The 13,002-nt window shown below is 38.0% G+C and overlaps 1 protein-coding gene across 3 annotated transcripts; it reads right to left on the bottom strand.

The window, feature by feature from the left end:
- Nucleotides 1-4,543: 4,543 nt before the first annotated feature.
- On the bottom strand, nucleotides 4,544-12,731 carry EMB2279 (pentatricopeptide (PPR) repeat-containing protein). Of its 3 annotated transcripts, none has more exons than XM_011007023.1 (10): nucleotides 11,391-12,731; nucleotides 10,499-11,039; nucleotides 9,246-9,437; nucleotides 8,753-8,834; nucleotides 8,426-8,614; nucleotides 7,505-7,618; nucleotides 7,191-7,281; nucleotides 6,956-7,113; nucleotides 5,991-6,422; nucleotides 4,544-5,389 (listed from the first exon to the last, which is right to left on the bottom strand). In XM_011007023.1, exons 1-10 carry the CDS (start codon nucleotides 12,307-12,309, stop codon nucleotides 5,030-5,032), a joined length of 3,078 nt encoding a protein of 1,025 aa, XP_011005325.1. In that variant the 5' UTR covers nucleotides 12,310-12,731; the 3' UTR covers nucleotides 4,544-5,029. The 3 variants fall into 3 exon arrangements, with proteins under 3 accessions (XP_011005325.1, XP_011005324.1, XP_011005323.1); XM_011007022.1 differs by having other exon boundaries at nucleotides 10,499-12,390; nucleotides 12,533-12,731; XM_011007021.1 differs by having other exon boundaries at nucleotides 10,499-12,731.
- Nucleotides 12,732-13,002: the final 271 nt, after the last annotated feature.

The following is a 13,002-nucleotide window of genomic DNA, read 5'->3' as shown; positions in this document are numbered from 1 at the left end:
AGGTTTAATTCTGTGATATCTAATCCTTGATCGATAGCAACTATATGTTATATTACTCTATTCACGAAAATATCTTAATATTGGACTTTAAAATAAATATAATCTCAGTTTCATCAAATACATGTAAATATCCCTAACAGGTGATAGAGCTTTCAAAACAACTTTTAAAAATCTTTCAAACACTTAGCTTTTAAGGAAAATTCCTCGGAAGGAAGAAAGAAGAAGACAAAAGCCACTGGTCCTTGAGAGGTACTATCGTTTTGAAGACTGTAATAGATATTATTTTTTAAAATATTTTTAATTTAAAAATATATTAAAATAATATTTTTTAAAAATTATTTTTAATATTAGTATATCAAAATAATATGAAAATATTAAAAATATTAATTTGAAGTAAATAAAAAATAAAATAAATTTAAATTTTTTAAAACACAAAAATAAACAGAAATTTAAACCTTAAATTTTCTAAAAACAAAATAAACATGGATAGAGATTAATATTTTTTAGAGATAAAAAGAAGATAGGGAAGAGATGAAGGCATGTGCAGTATTTTTTTTTTTTGGTTACAAAATGACATGATGAGAATGGCTAAAAAGCTAAAGATTAGTAAATAGTTTTTATACTAGTATAAGATTTAGACAGTCCTCCTAAAGCTTTATTCCCACCTAGACAAACTTTGATTTCTTATCATTTGATATCACTTCAAGTATAATTAGACCCATCAAACAAATTGCAAGTGGTTTGAGATAAGATGGATGCTTGCCAAAGACCAAAAAAGATGGATGCTTGCCATAAGCTTGGAGCACTGGGTTTGGGTCAATAGACTTGATGTTAAATCTTCATATACAAAGCCTTCTAAGCCCGCTAAATATTTCAACCGGAGAAGGCTTCCATGCTAAAGAAATGAGATGTTCCTCGTCAGGATTCATCAAGAATTAAACCCTTTGGAAACTTGAATTGAACTCTTTGGTTGGTTTGGATAGAGTTGAGGATAGTAGAAACGGATGTAAAAAGGATAAAAATATATTTGGTTGAAGAGATGATTCTTCGCCAAGTGCCCCAACTGGCCACGGATAAAACAAGGTCCAACATTATTGAAACTGCTAGTATTGGAGCAAAGGAAACTCATGGATCTGCTGCTGCTGCTTCCAGTGATGCTCTCTCCAGGACCAAGTTTTCTGCTGTTTTGAAGCAATCTTCCACCAGGAGCTGTGATATTAATGGCTTGTGTTTTTCCTTCAGAGCCCCTGAGGATTTCGTCCTCGATGGAAGTAGGCAGCCATCTGATTTAAGAGATGAATAATTAACAAATAGAATTTTGCTTCCATCACTTGGTGCTGGAAAGCCATAGCCCCTTCGAGTAGCAAACCATTTCACACTTCCAGTCTGTCGCCGATGTTTTGGCTGTGCCATAACGAATCTTGCTGCAAAGAAGAAGTTTGAAAATCAATCTGGTTTTTGAAAAAATCACTTGATAAGTTTATCATCAGCAGCAGTAAATGAAATGATGCACTAGTTTTACTCACTTTCCATAGGAGTAGAAACTCTTTTAGTAGCATATCCTAGGCTTACAGTGCTGCTCATCCTGTTCAACTGTAGGAGTTATATGAGGCCGTGGCCAAAATTTGCTGAAGCATGAGCAGCTGAGAAGTTTAAGCAAGAATGTTTTCTGTTCAAGGCAGATTGGCAGAGAATTAATCAATTCATACATGCTTCAGTTCCAGCTTCATCAGCAGCAGCATCATGCATGCTTTCGTTGAAATCTTCCAAATCACGCTCAGCTACATTTTTTCCCGAAAAACTCATGCTGACTTGCATCAAATTTTAGCTGTTCTGTATAATCGTAAGACGGAATCAATAAGGAGAGAAAACAAGGTTAAACCATAGACAAGATGTCAAGTCCAGAATATTCACAGCATGTTGCTGTTCTTCAGCTGGTTTGCAGTGCACTGAAAACAGACAAGTCAAGACTAGAAGATCTACGCGGCAGCTTTTCCTTCTGGGATGAACAAAGAATGGTGATACGAATACAATCATTCCTTGAGCACAGGAAGCATCAACCGGAATTTTCCATACCATGGGAAGTGTCACGGGGTAATTTTTCGCTACGCGAATAAACCCGTGCGGCAGCCTAGTCCCTCGCTAGACTCAGCCTTCCCTCATTTATCCACTCGTGTTTGCCTATTAACTAAGTGTTTCCCTCACCCGAGAGGTTTCCCCACTTTCCCATGTTAAAGACAAGCAGAATACACAAGTAGAATTGCTCTTAACCAAGCACACCGAGATTACAAGAATACCTCTCAACCTTTATTTATCACATCAACAAAGGATTACACAACGTGTGCTATGCACAGAATTCGCATGCTACACCAACAAGTTTACATACGTTATTTCCTCTCTATGCATTCTATTCTCTATGTATTCTCCCTATACAACAAAGAATTACCATCACCATTTATAGCCAAGTATGTGAGCTGCAGGGCACCTCCATGATCCCCATATTTCAGGACATAATAGGTACTTACTCCCCCATGATCCCCATGATCATTTGTGGCTCACCCATATCCCCATTTCAGGATATAGTGGAGAACTTCCTCCCCCATGTGCTTCATGATTTCAGCAACTTGGAAACACCCCAGTTATGCTCCCACTTTCTGCATGCTTGCCTGGCAACTCCATTTGCCAGCTCTAGCTTCATCTGCTGTTGAATCACCCACATGCCTTGGACAGTCCCTCATCCAAGTTTTAGATCTTGCCAAGTCAAGCCCCTGACTTATGCAAGCTCTTGTGCGCTGCTGAGTGCGCACCCTAGGTATGGTCGCCAAATACTGCGATGCCAAATCCACATCTGCGTGCAGACCCCCATGTCTGCGCTGCCGAATGCACATCTACGTGCAGGCTGCCCAATCTTGCACTGCCCAATTCGCTTCTGCGTGCAGGCCCCAAATCCTGCGCTGCCGAATTCACAACTGCGTGCAGGCCCCAATCTTGCATTGCCAAATTCGCTTTTGCGTGCAGGCCCGAATTCCTGCGCTGCCGAATTCACAACTGCGTGCAGGCCCCAATCTTGCATTGCCAAATTCGCTTTTGCGTGCAGGCCCCAATTCCTGCGCTGCCGAATTCGCATCTGCATGCAGGCCCCAATTCCTTCGCTGCCGAATTCGCAACTGCGTGCAAGCCCCAATGTCTGCACGGCCGCATTCGCATTTGCGTGCAAGCTAGCCAAATCTTGCGCTGCCGAATTCCCATCTGCGCGCAGGCCCCCAGTGTCTGCGCTGCTGAATTCCTTAACAGCCCCAATTCTCGTCCGCCCATATCCCAGACGAGTTTTCCTGTCTCGCTTGGACATTCCATCGCCAAGCCTATAGACATCACCAATCTGTGCTGCCGCATTCCTCGACAGCCCCAGTTCTCGCCAGCCTATGCCCCTGACGAGTTTCCTTGTCTGGCTTGAACATTCCATCGCCAAGCCCATGTTTGTCAACATCCTGCGCTACCCCGCATTTCTCGACAGCCCCAGTTCTCGCCAGCCTATGCCACTGACGAGTCTTCCATTCTAGCTTGGACATTCCATCGTCAAGCCTAGCATTCTGTGCTGCCGATGTTTCCTTTGACAAACTTACAGCCGCATAAATCTGCGCTGCTAATATATCCCATCGTTGGCATGGCTGCCAGCACCCTTAGACCTGGTATTGGACAGCATGCCTTAGATGTGCACCCCGTGCACATTTAACACTGTAACAGGAAGCTTAAAGCAACAATCTTATATATCAACACAGAACCTAAAGAAATCCCTGAAACAACCTTTTCCTCCTTGCCCAAAACAAAATATTTAGGCATTCAGCCAGAAAATGAATCGAATGGATCTGATCAGATTCAATCACAGATAACCTTCAAGTTTTCTTGAATCACATCACACTTTTTCTCATAATATTCAATATCTCTAATGAAAGAAACCGTCAATGTTATAAATTGTTAAATGCAGATGCAATCATCTGATATGGTAATCGATTTTTGCAATAAGAGCAAACATAAAATCCAGAATAACCTCTTGGAAACCATCTTATATTTAGACATGTCCTTGTATGGAAAAGCAGGCACGTCCAAATTTCTCTGATCTAATCAACTGATCATGAATTTAGATGTTTGATTAGGCCATGTTTCACAAAAACCATCATGTTTACGATCATATCATATATATCGACAACATATGTGTTATATGAACTCAAGTGAAAACTAGAAACTTGTATTAGAGCAAGCAGAACATCCATAGGAACTACATTCGATGACGAGGATAGAATAAGAAAGACTTGTCACAAATGGAAAAATATAAAGCTCATAAGCACAAAAGTCTACAAATCTCTACCAAATAGGATCATTATATCAAAAACTCTAATTTAAAATCTTATTTCTCCATAATTTACCGTACCAAGTAGTATCATTTTACAATTCCTAAAATCAATTAAGAAAACCAAACCTTAAAATAAAATAAAAAAGATAATAACTAAGAAAAATCAATTTTCCAAAAAAAAAAATATATATCTCCTCGGAATCTCTATTGTCCCTTCATGTATTCGACTAGCTAGTTTGGGCATGTAATCACAAGACGAGGCTTCAAGAAAGCTTGCTCATACATTATTTAAAACCACACTGAGGAACACAGTATATCACAAGCATTCTAGATCTTGAACAAGTAGATACATCTGAAGCCATTTTTAAGGCTTACCTTCATAGAACTTAGATACCTATAACAAGCTTAACAGCTTGAAATGTTCTAAAGCAGAGATCCCATCGAGTCCTGCATAGTAGGGGGTACCCAAGCCCTTTTCAGTGGTTTCTTGATAGATTGCGGAGCTTTATTCTGATAGAAACTCCTTAATTGGCCCACAAAGTCTTGAGGCATTCTCAGGACGAATAATTTCGAGACTCATTCTCACCCTAAAGCCTATCATCATTACTAGTTTGCTAGCTGCACGAGTGCATTCCATTAAGATTTCAAGGATTTTCATGATTTAACTGTACACAAAATCTATGTTTGATTGAATCCAGGAACCTTTACACGAGGCCTATTATAATCACTACAGGATATTAATAGATTTTGCAATACAGGGTTTGGCGAGTTGCTTTGAGCAGCAAGCACACGCACCTCATGCATTAGCCGCATGAGGGTGTCCTTTCTAAACCGCTGAGCGTTTTCTTCGAATAAATTCAACCAGGCACTCTTGCAGAATGCTTGAGGCTCTCCAGCAGAATTTGTGGTAATACAAGCAAGAGCAGAATCGAAGTCTTCTTTTTCAAGCATCATGCAAAATCTTTCTTTGACAAGAGGTGGCGGAGGAATCCTATCTTCCTGCTCCAAGTGCTTCCAAGTTATTTCCAAAACTTCTCCCTGCAGTCACAATGGGAATTTGTAACTTCTCTTGAATTGAAGATTAGAAACAAAAAGAACACTATTGATGCTGTTTAATCGTTGCCACTACACACATACTACATGTATTTTTGTTTTTATTAATATAATCATGAACAATTCTTTTGTACTAAATCTGAAGTCTTGAAAGGATAAAGTGAGAAATTTCAATTTCTCATGACAGTTTATATCTAAAATTTGAAGAGGATAAGGACAAGAAATTTGGATTTCCATAACTCTGAATTCTGAGATTTTACACTTCCTAAAATTTTCAGAATTCAGAATTTTCTAACAGATGAATTACCTAGAAGCATTTTACGAAGATTGCATCCAAAGTGTACTACAAGGATAAGTTCTTATCATCCCTCCCAAAGAAATTCAACAAGGCATCCATTATATTCCTACAAGTGCTTTTGACTGTTCTCATATAATATCACCACCTTGAATCAGGCTATTCAGTCAGGACATAGATGCAGTTTGGCAGCGTAGTGTTATTTTTATGGGGATGATATAAACATCCATTCCAATAATATGTTCACGGACAAGTGTAATTTCAAATAATCACAATAGATTTCAGAAGTACCTTTCCAGCTCTAGAAGCATCCAGTACCATTCGAAGATGACGGTTAGAATTGAAATGGAACCCATGGCGCAACATCTTTTGATAAATGTACTCAAAATCATCCCACTTGTTCTCTGCAATGCTTGCATCAAGCATGGTGTTGAAAGTATAGATATCTGGTATTACCCGAAACTTGTAATCAGATCTTCTGCTGATATGATTGCCATCGTCTAACATCTTGTTGAAAAGCTTATTTGCTTCTTCAAACAATCCATGTTCTAGATACGCTTTCAGCATTATATTGCAAGTAACAAGATTTGGGGGGCAAAAGTTCCTCATTTGATTGAAAATGTACACAGCGTTTTGGATGCTTCCAGAGTCCAGACAAGCTTGGATTAAGCCAGTGTAAGTTACTACGAGCGGCTTATTAGCAACCTTGCATATTTTCTCAATCTGTGAAATGAAAGGAGGTTGTGATGGACTGTTTGTTCAAAGAAAAGCTAGTGGTAATAATAAGCACACAAATTGCAGGTAGTTGAAGCGACACCAAACCTGTTGCAATCTACTTGTTTATATCATGGAGTTCTACAAAGGCATCAATGAGTGTACAAAATATATAGCTTTAAAGCTTGCAAACTGTTAAATACCCAAAGAGACATCCCAGCAGTTAAGGAAAGGGCCCCAATTGTGCAGCCCAAGGCTTCTTCAGTCTCTCAATGAACCAAAGAGGCACTTGAAAAACATGCATTTTCTTTGTACATTCAACAGTAGTACAAACTCAAAACTTCACTGGGCAGGCAACAGTTATCAATATACACAGATTTCTGCTTTTTGCAGTGATATAGCTCTCCGTGCTCATTAACACTAATTAGTAACACACCATTCAATGCATGCAGATCGTTTAGCTAGAATACAGTGTTCTTTAGATTCAGTTTTAAATATAAATGCAAAACAGAAACATAGCAGACTAAACATAAAAGGATTACCAGATCTAGTGCTTCTTGACACCTTCCAGATGTACAGAGACAGCGTGCAAGATCATAATAAAGAGCAGCTGAACCCACAATTCCCCGTCTTTCCATGTCTTTAACAGCCAACACAGCCTCTTCTGTCTTACCATCTCTCCAAAAAGTATTGACGAGAACTGTATGTAACAAGAATTTGATTTCAAAATGAGGTTCTACAAAATCAAATGGAAGAAACGATAGATCAGTCAAGTACCTTTATATACCAAGGCATTTGGAATGGAAGACTTCTGAACTTTTTTGAAGAACTCATGAACCAAGTTGTACTTGCCACAAGCAAGCATGACCTGCTCAAGTATGAGGCAGAAAACCTTTTTATCATTTCTATGAACAGCTCTATGAAAGTTGAAATATGGAGTGATAATCATAGTAGCAAGTCAGCAAACATGACTAGCTGTTTATCAGAACAATGATAAATTCTTACAACAAGGTATTGCTAAGAATCTAAGATACGGGTTCTGCTGATGTGAAATATTGATAATAACCATAGATAGTAAAAACAGCTATTACCTCCATAACAAGTCCATACGTTGCAGTAGAAGGTTGCACATCCTTTTCCTTCATCTGCTGTAAGACCCAAAATGCACCTTCCCATTGTTTTCGCCGAACACAAGCATTTAGGACCTACATACAGAAAGAATGTCAAAATGCCGTGGATGATCATAGCTTCATTTATGCATTATGTAAATTGAAATGATTCACAGATAATTGATTGAATATGCCAAGGGAAATAGATAATGCATGATCAGCATGTCATGGCACGAGTCCATCCTTGGTGCTACCCAATTAGTGGGAAGAGATGCAATGGATGGGATAGTCGAAATTCTTAGAATGATCTTAAGACTACGGAAAATATGCCCTCTCGAAACAATATACAGTAATGATTTTACTTTGCTGTTACTGGAACCACAAAGCACCCTTTCAGGTCATCTCAAATTTAACAAAGCATGGTTATTGTTTAATCTGTTGATAACAAGATCAGTTCATATCTAGAGAACATGCAGAAAAACTTTAGATTTTTAGATAACAGAGATAAGTCAGAACTTAGCTTAATGGGTATCATTTGGAAAGGTGTAGATTCAGTGAAAGGAACTTGCCATCCAAAAATTTCAGAGGGCTATTATGTCATACAGCATAAGCATAAGGCGATGCAAGATACTGGGTTTAGCAATTTCTTAAATATCCATAACATTAGCATTACCTTGATAACAGTTTTGAACTATACATTAGCATCTACCTTGATAACAGTTTTGAACTATCATGTATTTCAGGCTGATTTTGAGCACATGCATGCAGAGTTAATTACACGTGACATGCTTGGGACAACTAACAGTCATCAATATGGGTTTTGAAGTAAAAAATATAGTGCAGAGGTTACAGACAAATGTTTTCCAGATATAGACAGCTAGTTTACTGCCAATTGTCACTAACCGCATTGTAGACAACAATATCAGGTTCCAACCCTAGGTCCCGCTTCCCAGGTGCCCCAGATTTGAACTTCTTGGGAGGAGATCGCATGCTATCTATTACATCAAAAAGTTCCTTCATATATCCTGCTTGTCCGAGAGTGACAGCTATGGAACGATAAGCTACTAGGTCAGGATACAAACACATTTCTTGCTGGAGAGAACAGGGGAAAAAAAGAAGAAGAAGCAATGAAATAAGTTAGTGAGGATTTCCTTTTATATTGTTCAATTAAATAACCTTGTATTTAATGAGAAAGGAGCAAGGCAGCAGATGAAAATTCTAGAGCATTACCTGCATTGCATGAAATAAATTTAGTGCCTCCACAGGTCTTTTTGCCTTGCCAAGTACATAAAGTGCAGTTGTGTAAACATGCCTGTATCAAGACATGATGATTTACCAAAATTACCAATCAAAATTTACAATTTTGTGCACTAATTCAAGAGAGTATAAAATTTAGGATTGAGTGATACAAGTCATGAAAACTATATTTAGAACCAGAACAAGCTTTTTTTCTGCAAAGTTAAAAGGTAAAAGAATATATGTTGCAAAAAAGCTACACTCCAAAGACCTAATGTGGGCTGCTTCTCTTTCCTTACAGGACAGAGATTCACCCTGCAGTATGATGATGTTCAATCTAAGCAATATGTAGAACAATCTAGATTTTGTCTGGGAAGAAATTCTGCGAGATTATCTTTGAAATTTACCAAGCATCAAGATAACGAGTAGAAAGGTATTGCCATTCATGCATACAAACAGCAGTGCAAAGAAGATGAGAAGATGTTACCTTAGCCTGTGGGATTTATAGCGTTCTCGTATGTTAAGCCACTCGATAACTTGTAGCACTCGCCTCCAATTGCCCAATTTACCCAATATCTGGATAATCCTCAATACAGAATGATCTGTATATTTAACTCTAGCACTACGCATTGCCTTAGAGAACATCCACTCAGGCATATCAATATCAGCACCATTTAACCTGCCAAAATGAACTACTTCAACTTGGCATGATAAATGAATCATCAAAGATACAAAGAATGAGACTGGTTCAAATTAGGCATGGAAAAGATAGAAGTGCATATTTAATGTAAGGGAACTTGTGTGTTCACAAGGTTATTGACAAAAGCGCACATGCCCACATTGAAAATAGAATAGACAACTATTAGAAATTAGAAAGTTAATTTGATATGATGTAAAGTTCACTTATCTATGATGTAAAATTTTTAATTAAACTTAATGTCTATGAATTGATTTTATACTGGTATATAAAAATTACATCTAAAAATGCAAAGAATGGATATGCTAATAAATCCAAGACAAAGTAAACAAAATTTAAATTAGAAATTATCAGGAACAAATTTCATTCCTTGTAAAATTAAAACTTATTTGGAATTGCTAAAAATATTTAGAATATAAGCATTTTAAGCACATGGATTTAGCTAGGGATTCCACTGGAATGCAGGCTGTCGAGAATTACTTTCTAAAACAAAACATCTTCCACACAAAAAGATATTCCCTTTATTGATGTCTTAACAACTTGTTCCTCCTTTATTTGTTTACTTTTATATGAACTGTCCCGCTTTTTGGCAAGAACAAACCAGGTAAGAAACCAGCGGCACCCCTTGCCCCCCACAGCTAAGGCAGTCCCACCACAACAAAACTGCTTGGTGTGACTGTAATCTAAACATCAAGCGAGGAGAAGGGGCACAATAATCTCTGGACCACTTGTTACAGTGGCAAATCAGATTCCAATGAATTAAAAAATCTATCAGGTATCAGTACACAAAGTTGAAAAAATAAACAAGGATGGACACATTGTATTGGAAATGCTTCTTTTGACACGAGTCAGATTGCTTTGCTCTGTTACATGAAGACTGGTACAATTAATTACACAGCATAGATCAAAATACAAATTAGCTTAGCTACACAGAATTTGCACACACATGCCAACAAAATCTTGTTTGTTATAATGAAAGGATAGTTAAAGTTCATTTGAGCTTATAAAGAAAAAAAGGGAGAATATAAAAGAGTATTACACACCAGTTTCCTAGCTTCTGAATCTTCTCCTCTATTTTCCACATCGGAACTTTTGTCTTGCCGATAACATCATTGGATTGCTCAAAGCTTTTGAAGGCAGCCCTTTCCACTTCAAAATCCTCACCATAGCCCCTTTCAAGAAAAGCCTGATCACTTCTTCTTGATAATCCGTTTTTCTGCACATATCTCTTGTCAGTAATTTTATCAGCCTGACTACGATTCCTGACAAGTCCACCATTCATTTTGTTGACTCCAGAACCAATGTTCTCATTTTCAAAAGCTTTCCCCTTTATTCTGAACATATCCAGGGAATCTTTAGCATAAGCAAGATTTTCTTTTAAGCCAATAGTTCTGTCAATGCTTTCAATATAATCTAATACCATAGGACTTCGTTGTGCACTTTGAGTCTTCATACTCTTGGTTTCATTGAAATCCTCCGAGTCTGAATTGATGCTGCTAGTATGATCCCTCAACCATCTTCCATCACTCATTGCCCCTCCCATTTTCCTTCTAAAATCAGCATGCACACCACTTACTTTTCCACCTACCTTATGATTGAACTCTCTAATTCTACCTCCTCTGTAATCAAGCTCAACATTAACTACATCTTCTTGACCAGAGCATCCATCAACATTGTCACCAAACTCATCACTTTCCATGACTCCAGACACCTTTTCTCGATTGTTAAACCTCCTCAAATCCACATTGCTTTGATGTCTTACTGATGATGGGGGATCACTCTCCTCTAAATCACCCTTCAACTTATAACTCCTATAATTGAGGTCCTCCAACTTTGAATTCGTGCTACTGGTTCTATTCCTCAACCATCGCTCATCACTTGTAGCTCCTTCCTTTTTCTTTCTTGCATTAGCATGAACGTGACTTTCTTTGCCACCCACCTTATGATTGAACTCTCTAATTCTACCTCCTCTGTAATCAAGCTCAACATTAACTACATCTTCTTGACCAGAGCATCCATCAACATTGTCACCAAACTCATCACTTTCCATGACTCCAGACAGCTTTTCTTGATTGTTAAACCTCCTCAAATTCACACGGCTTTCATGTCTTACCAATGATGGGGCATCACTCTCCTCTAAATCACCCTTCAACTTATAACTCCTATAATTGAGGTCCACCAACTTTGAATTCGTGCTACTGGTGCCATTCCTCAACCATCGCTCATCACTTGTAGCTCCTCCCCTCTTCCTTCTTACATTAGCATGCGCATGACTTTCTTTGCCACCCACATCATGATTGAACTCTCTAATTCTTCCTCTTCTGTAATCAAGCTTAACTACATCTTCCTCACCACTGGGTCCATTAGCATTCTCGCCAAACTCATCACTTTCCATGACTTTGGACACCTTCACTCGATCCTTAAACCCCCTAAATTTTACACTCCTTTCATCTCTTTCCAACAATGGGGCATCATTCCCCTCTAAATCATCCTTCAACTTATAACTATTTGACTTATGTACTTGATTCTTTTCTCTTCCAGTCTTAACAGACTCCATAGCTTTCAAATACTCACCAAAAGATGGTTTAAATTCTAACTCTTTCTCAATAACCCCACCACCACCAACCAACCGATTATCAGACTCGTCTTTTTGCAATGCCCTAACTCTTAAACCAACAAATCTCATTGCTTTCCCATGCATGCTCTTCAGTGGAACACCAACAATTGGAGGTCTCCAAGAATTCAAAGGCCCACATGAAGAATATGGTTTCCAGCTACAATTACAGGTTAAGTTCCCATTTCTTTCAAAACCAGATAAACCGTTTTGCCCATTTGTCATAATTATCACCTCCATATTATCAATTCACACCACACAGTCTCACAAGCCAAGCAAACCTCTATCTTGGAGAAACTAAAAAAGATTCCCTAGCTTTGCCTATGATTGAAAAATTACATTATCATAATACAAAGTTGATCTTTTTCGATAATATACTGAAAATTGACCTTCAATAATCTGAATTTGTGAACAAAAACAAAATATAACCAAGAGAATTAGACAAGAATCCAATGTAACTTACGAAAGCTCCCAGGAGCAAAGAATCAGGAGAAGAATGCTCAAATACTATAAAGTCGAGAGTTCTTTTTTAAGGTTTTGTTTCACTCACTGTTTCAGTGCTTGTGGTAGAGACACAGCATGATGACAACCTTTTAGAAGGAACTTATCGTGGTGGCACCGGACTCCAAACTTGCAGTTCTGCCTGTTTGTACAATAGAAGCCGATGTCTGTCATTTGGGCCTTTGGTTTAATATCGGATGTTTATCTAAGGGCTAGTCAATTTATTGGGCCCAAAGAGTAACCTGTCAAGTTCTCCTACTTCTACTTGTAAAACCCAAACAAAAAACCAAGACAAGACCCAGATTTTAAATTAGAAGAATCTACCCAATTGATCTTTTTTTAGCCGGAAAAATAAAAAACATCGTTTGTTTAACTGATTGAAACTTGAGTTTTGATTGGGTCAAAATCTAGGGTTATTAAGTTTTTTTATTT

The sequence above is a fragment of the Populus euphratica genome, unplaced genomic scaffold (assembly GCF_000495115.2).
Source record: "Populus euphratica unplaced genomic scaffold, PopEup_1.0 scaffold298.1, whole genome shotgun sequence".
NCBI lineage: Eukaryota > Viridiplantae > Streptophyta > Magnoliopsida > Malpighiales > Salicaceae > Populus > Populus euphratica.
Note: the sequence above shows the minus strand (reverse complement) of the source record. Positions and strands in the feature narration are given on the sequence as shown.

Excerpts from the sequence above, each read along its gene's own strand:
- EMB2279 (XM_011007021.1), bottom strand. The coding sequence starts at position 12,309 with ATGGAGGTGATAATTATGACAAATGGGCAAAACGGTTTATCTGGTTTT. Across the intron at positions 8,615-8,752 it reads ATTTATTTCATGCAATGCAG|CAAGAAATGTGTTTGTATCC; the intron begins GTAATGCTCTAG and ends TGTTCTCTCCAG. Across the intron at positions 5,390-5,990 it reads ATGCTTCTAGAGCTGGAAAG|GGAGAAGTTTTGGAAATAAC; the intron begins GTACTTCTGAAA and ends TTGTGACTGCAG.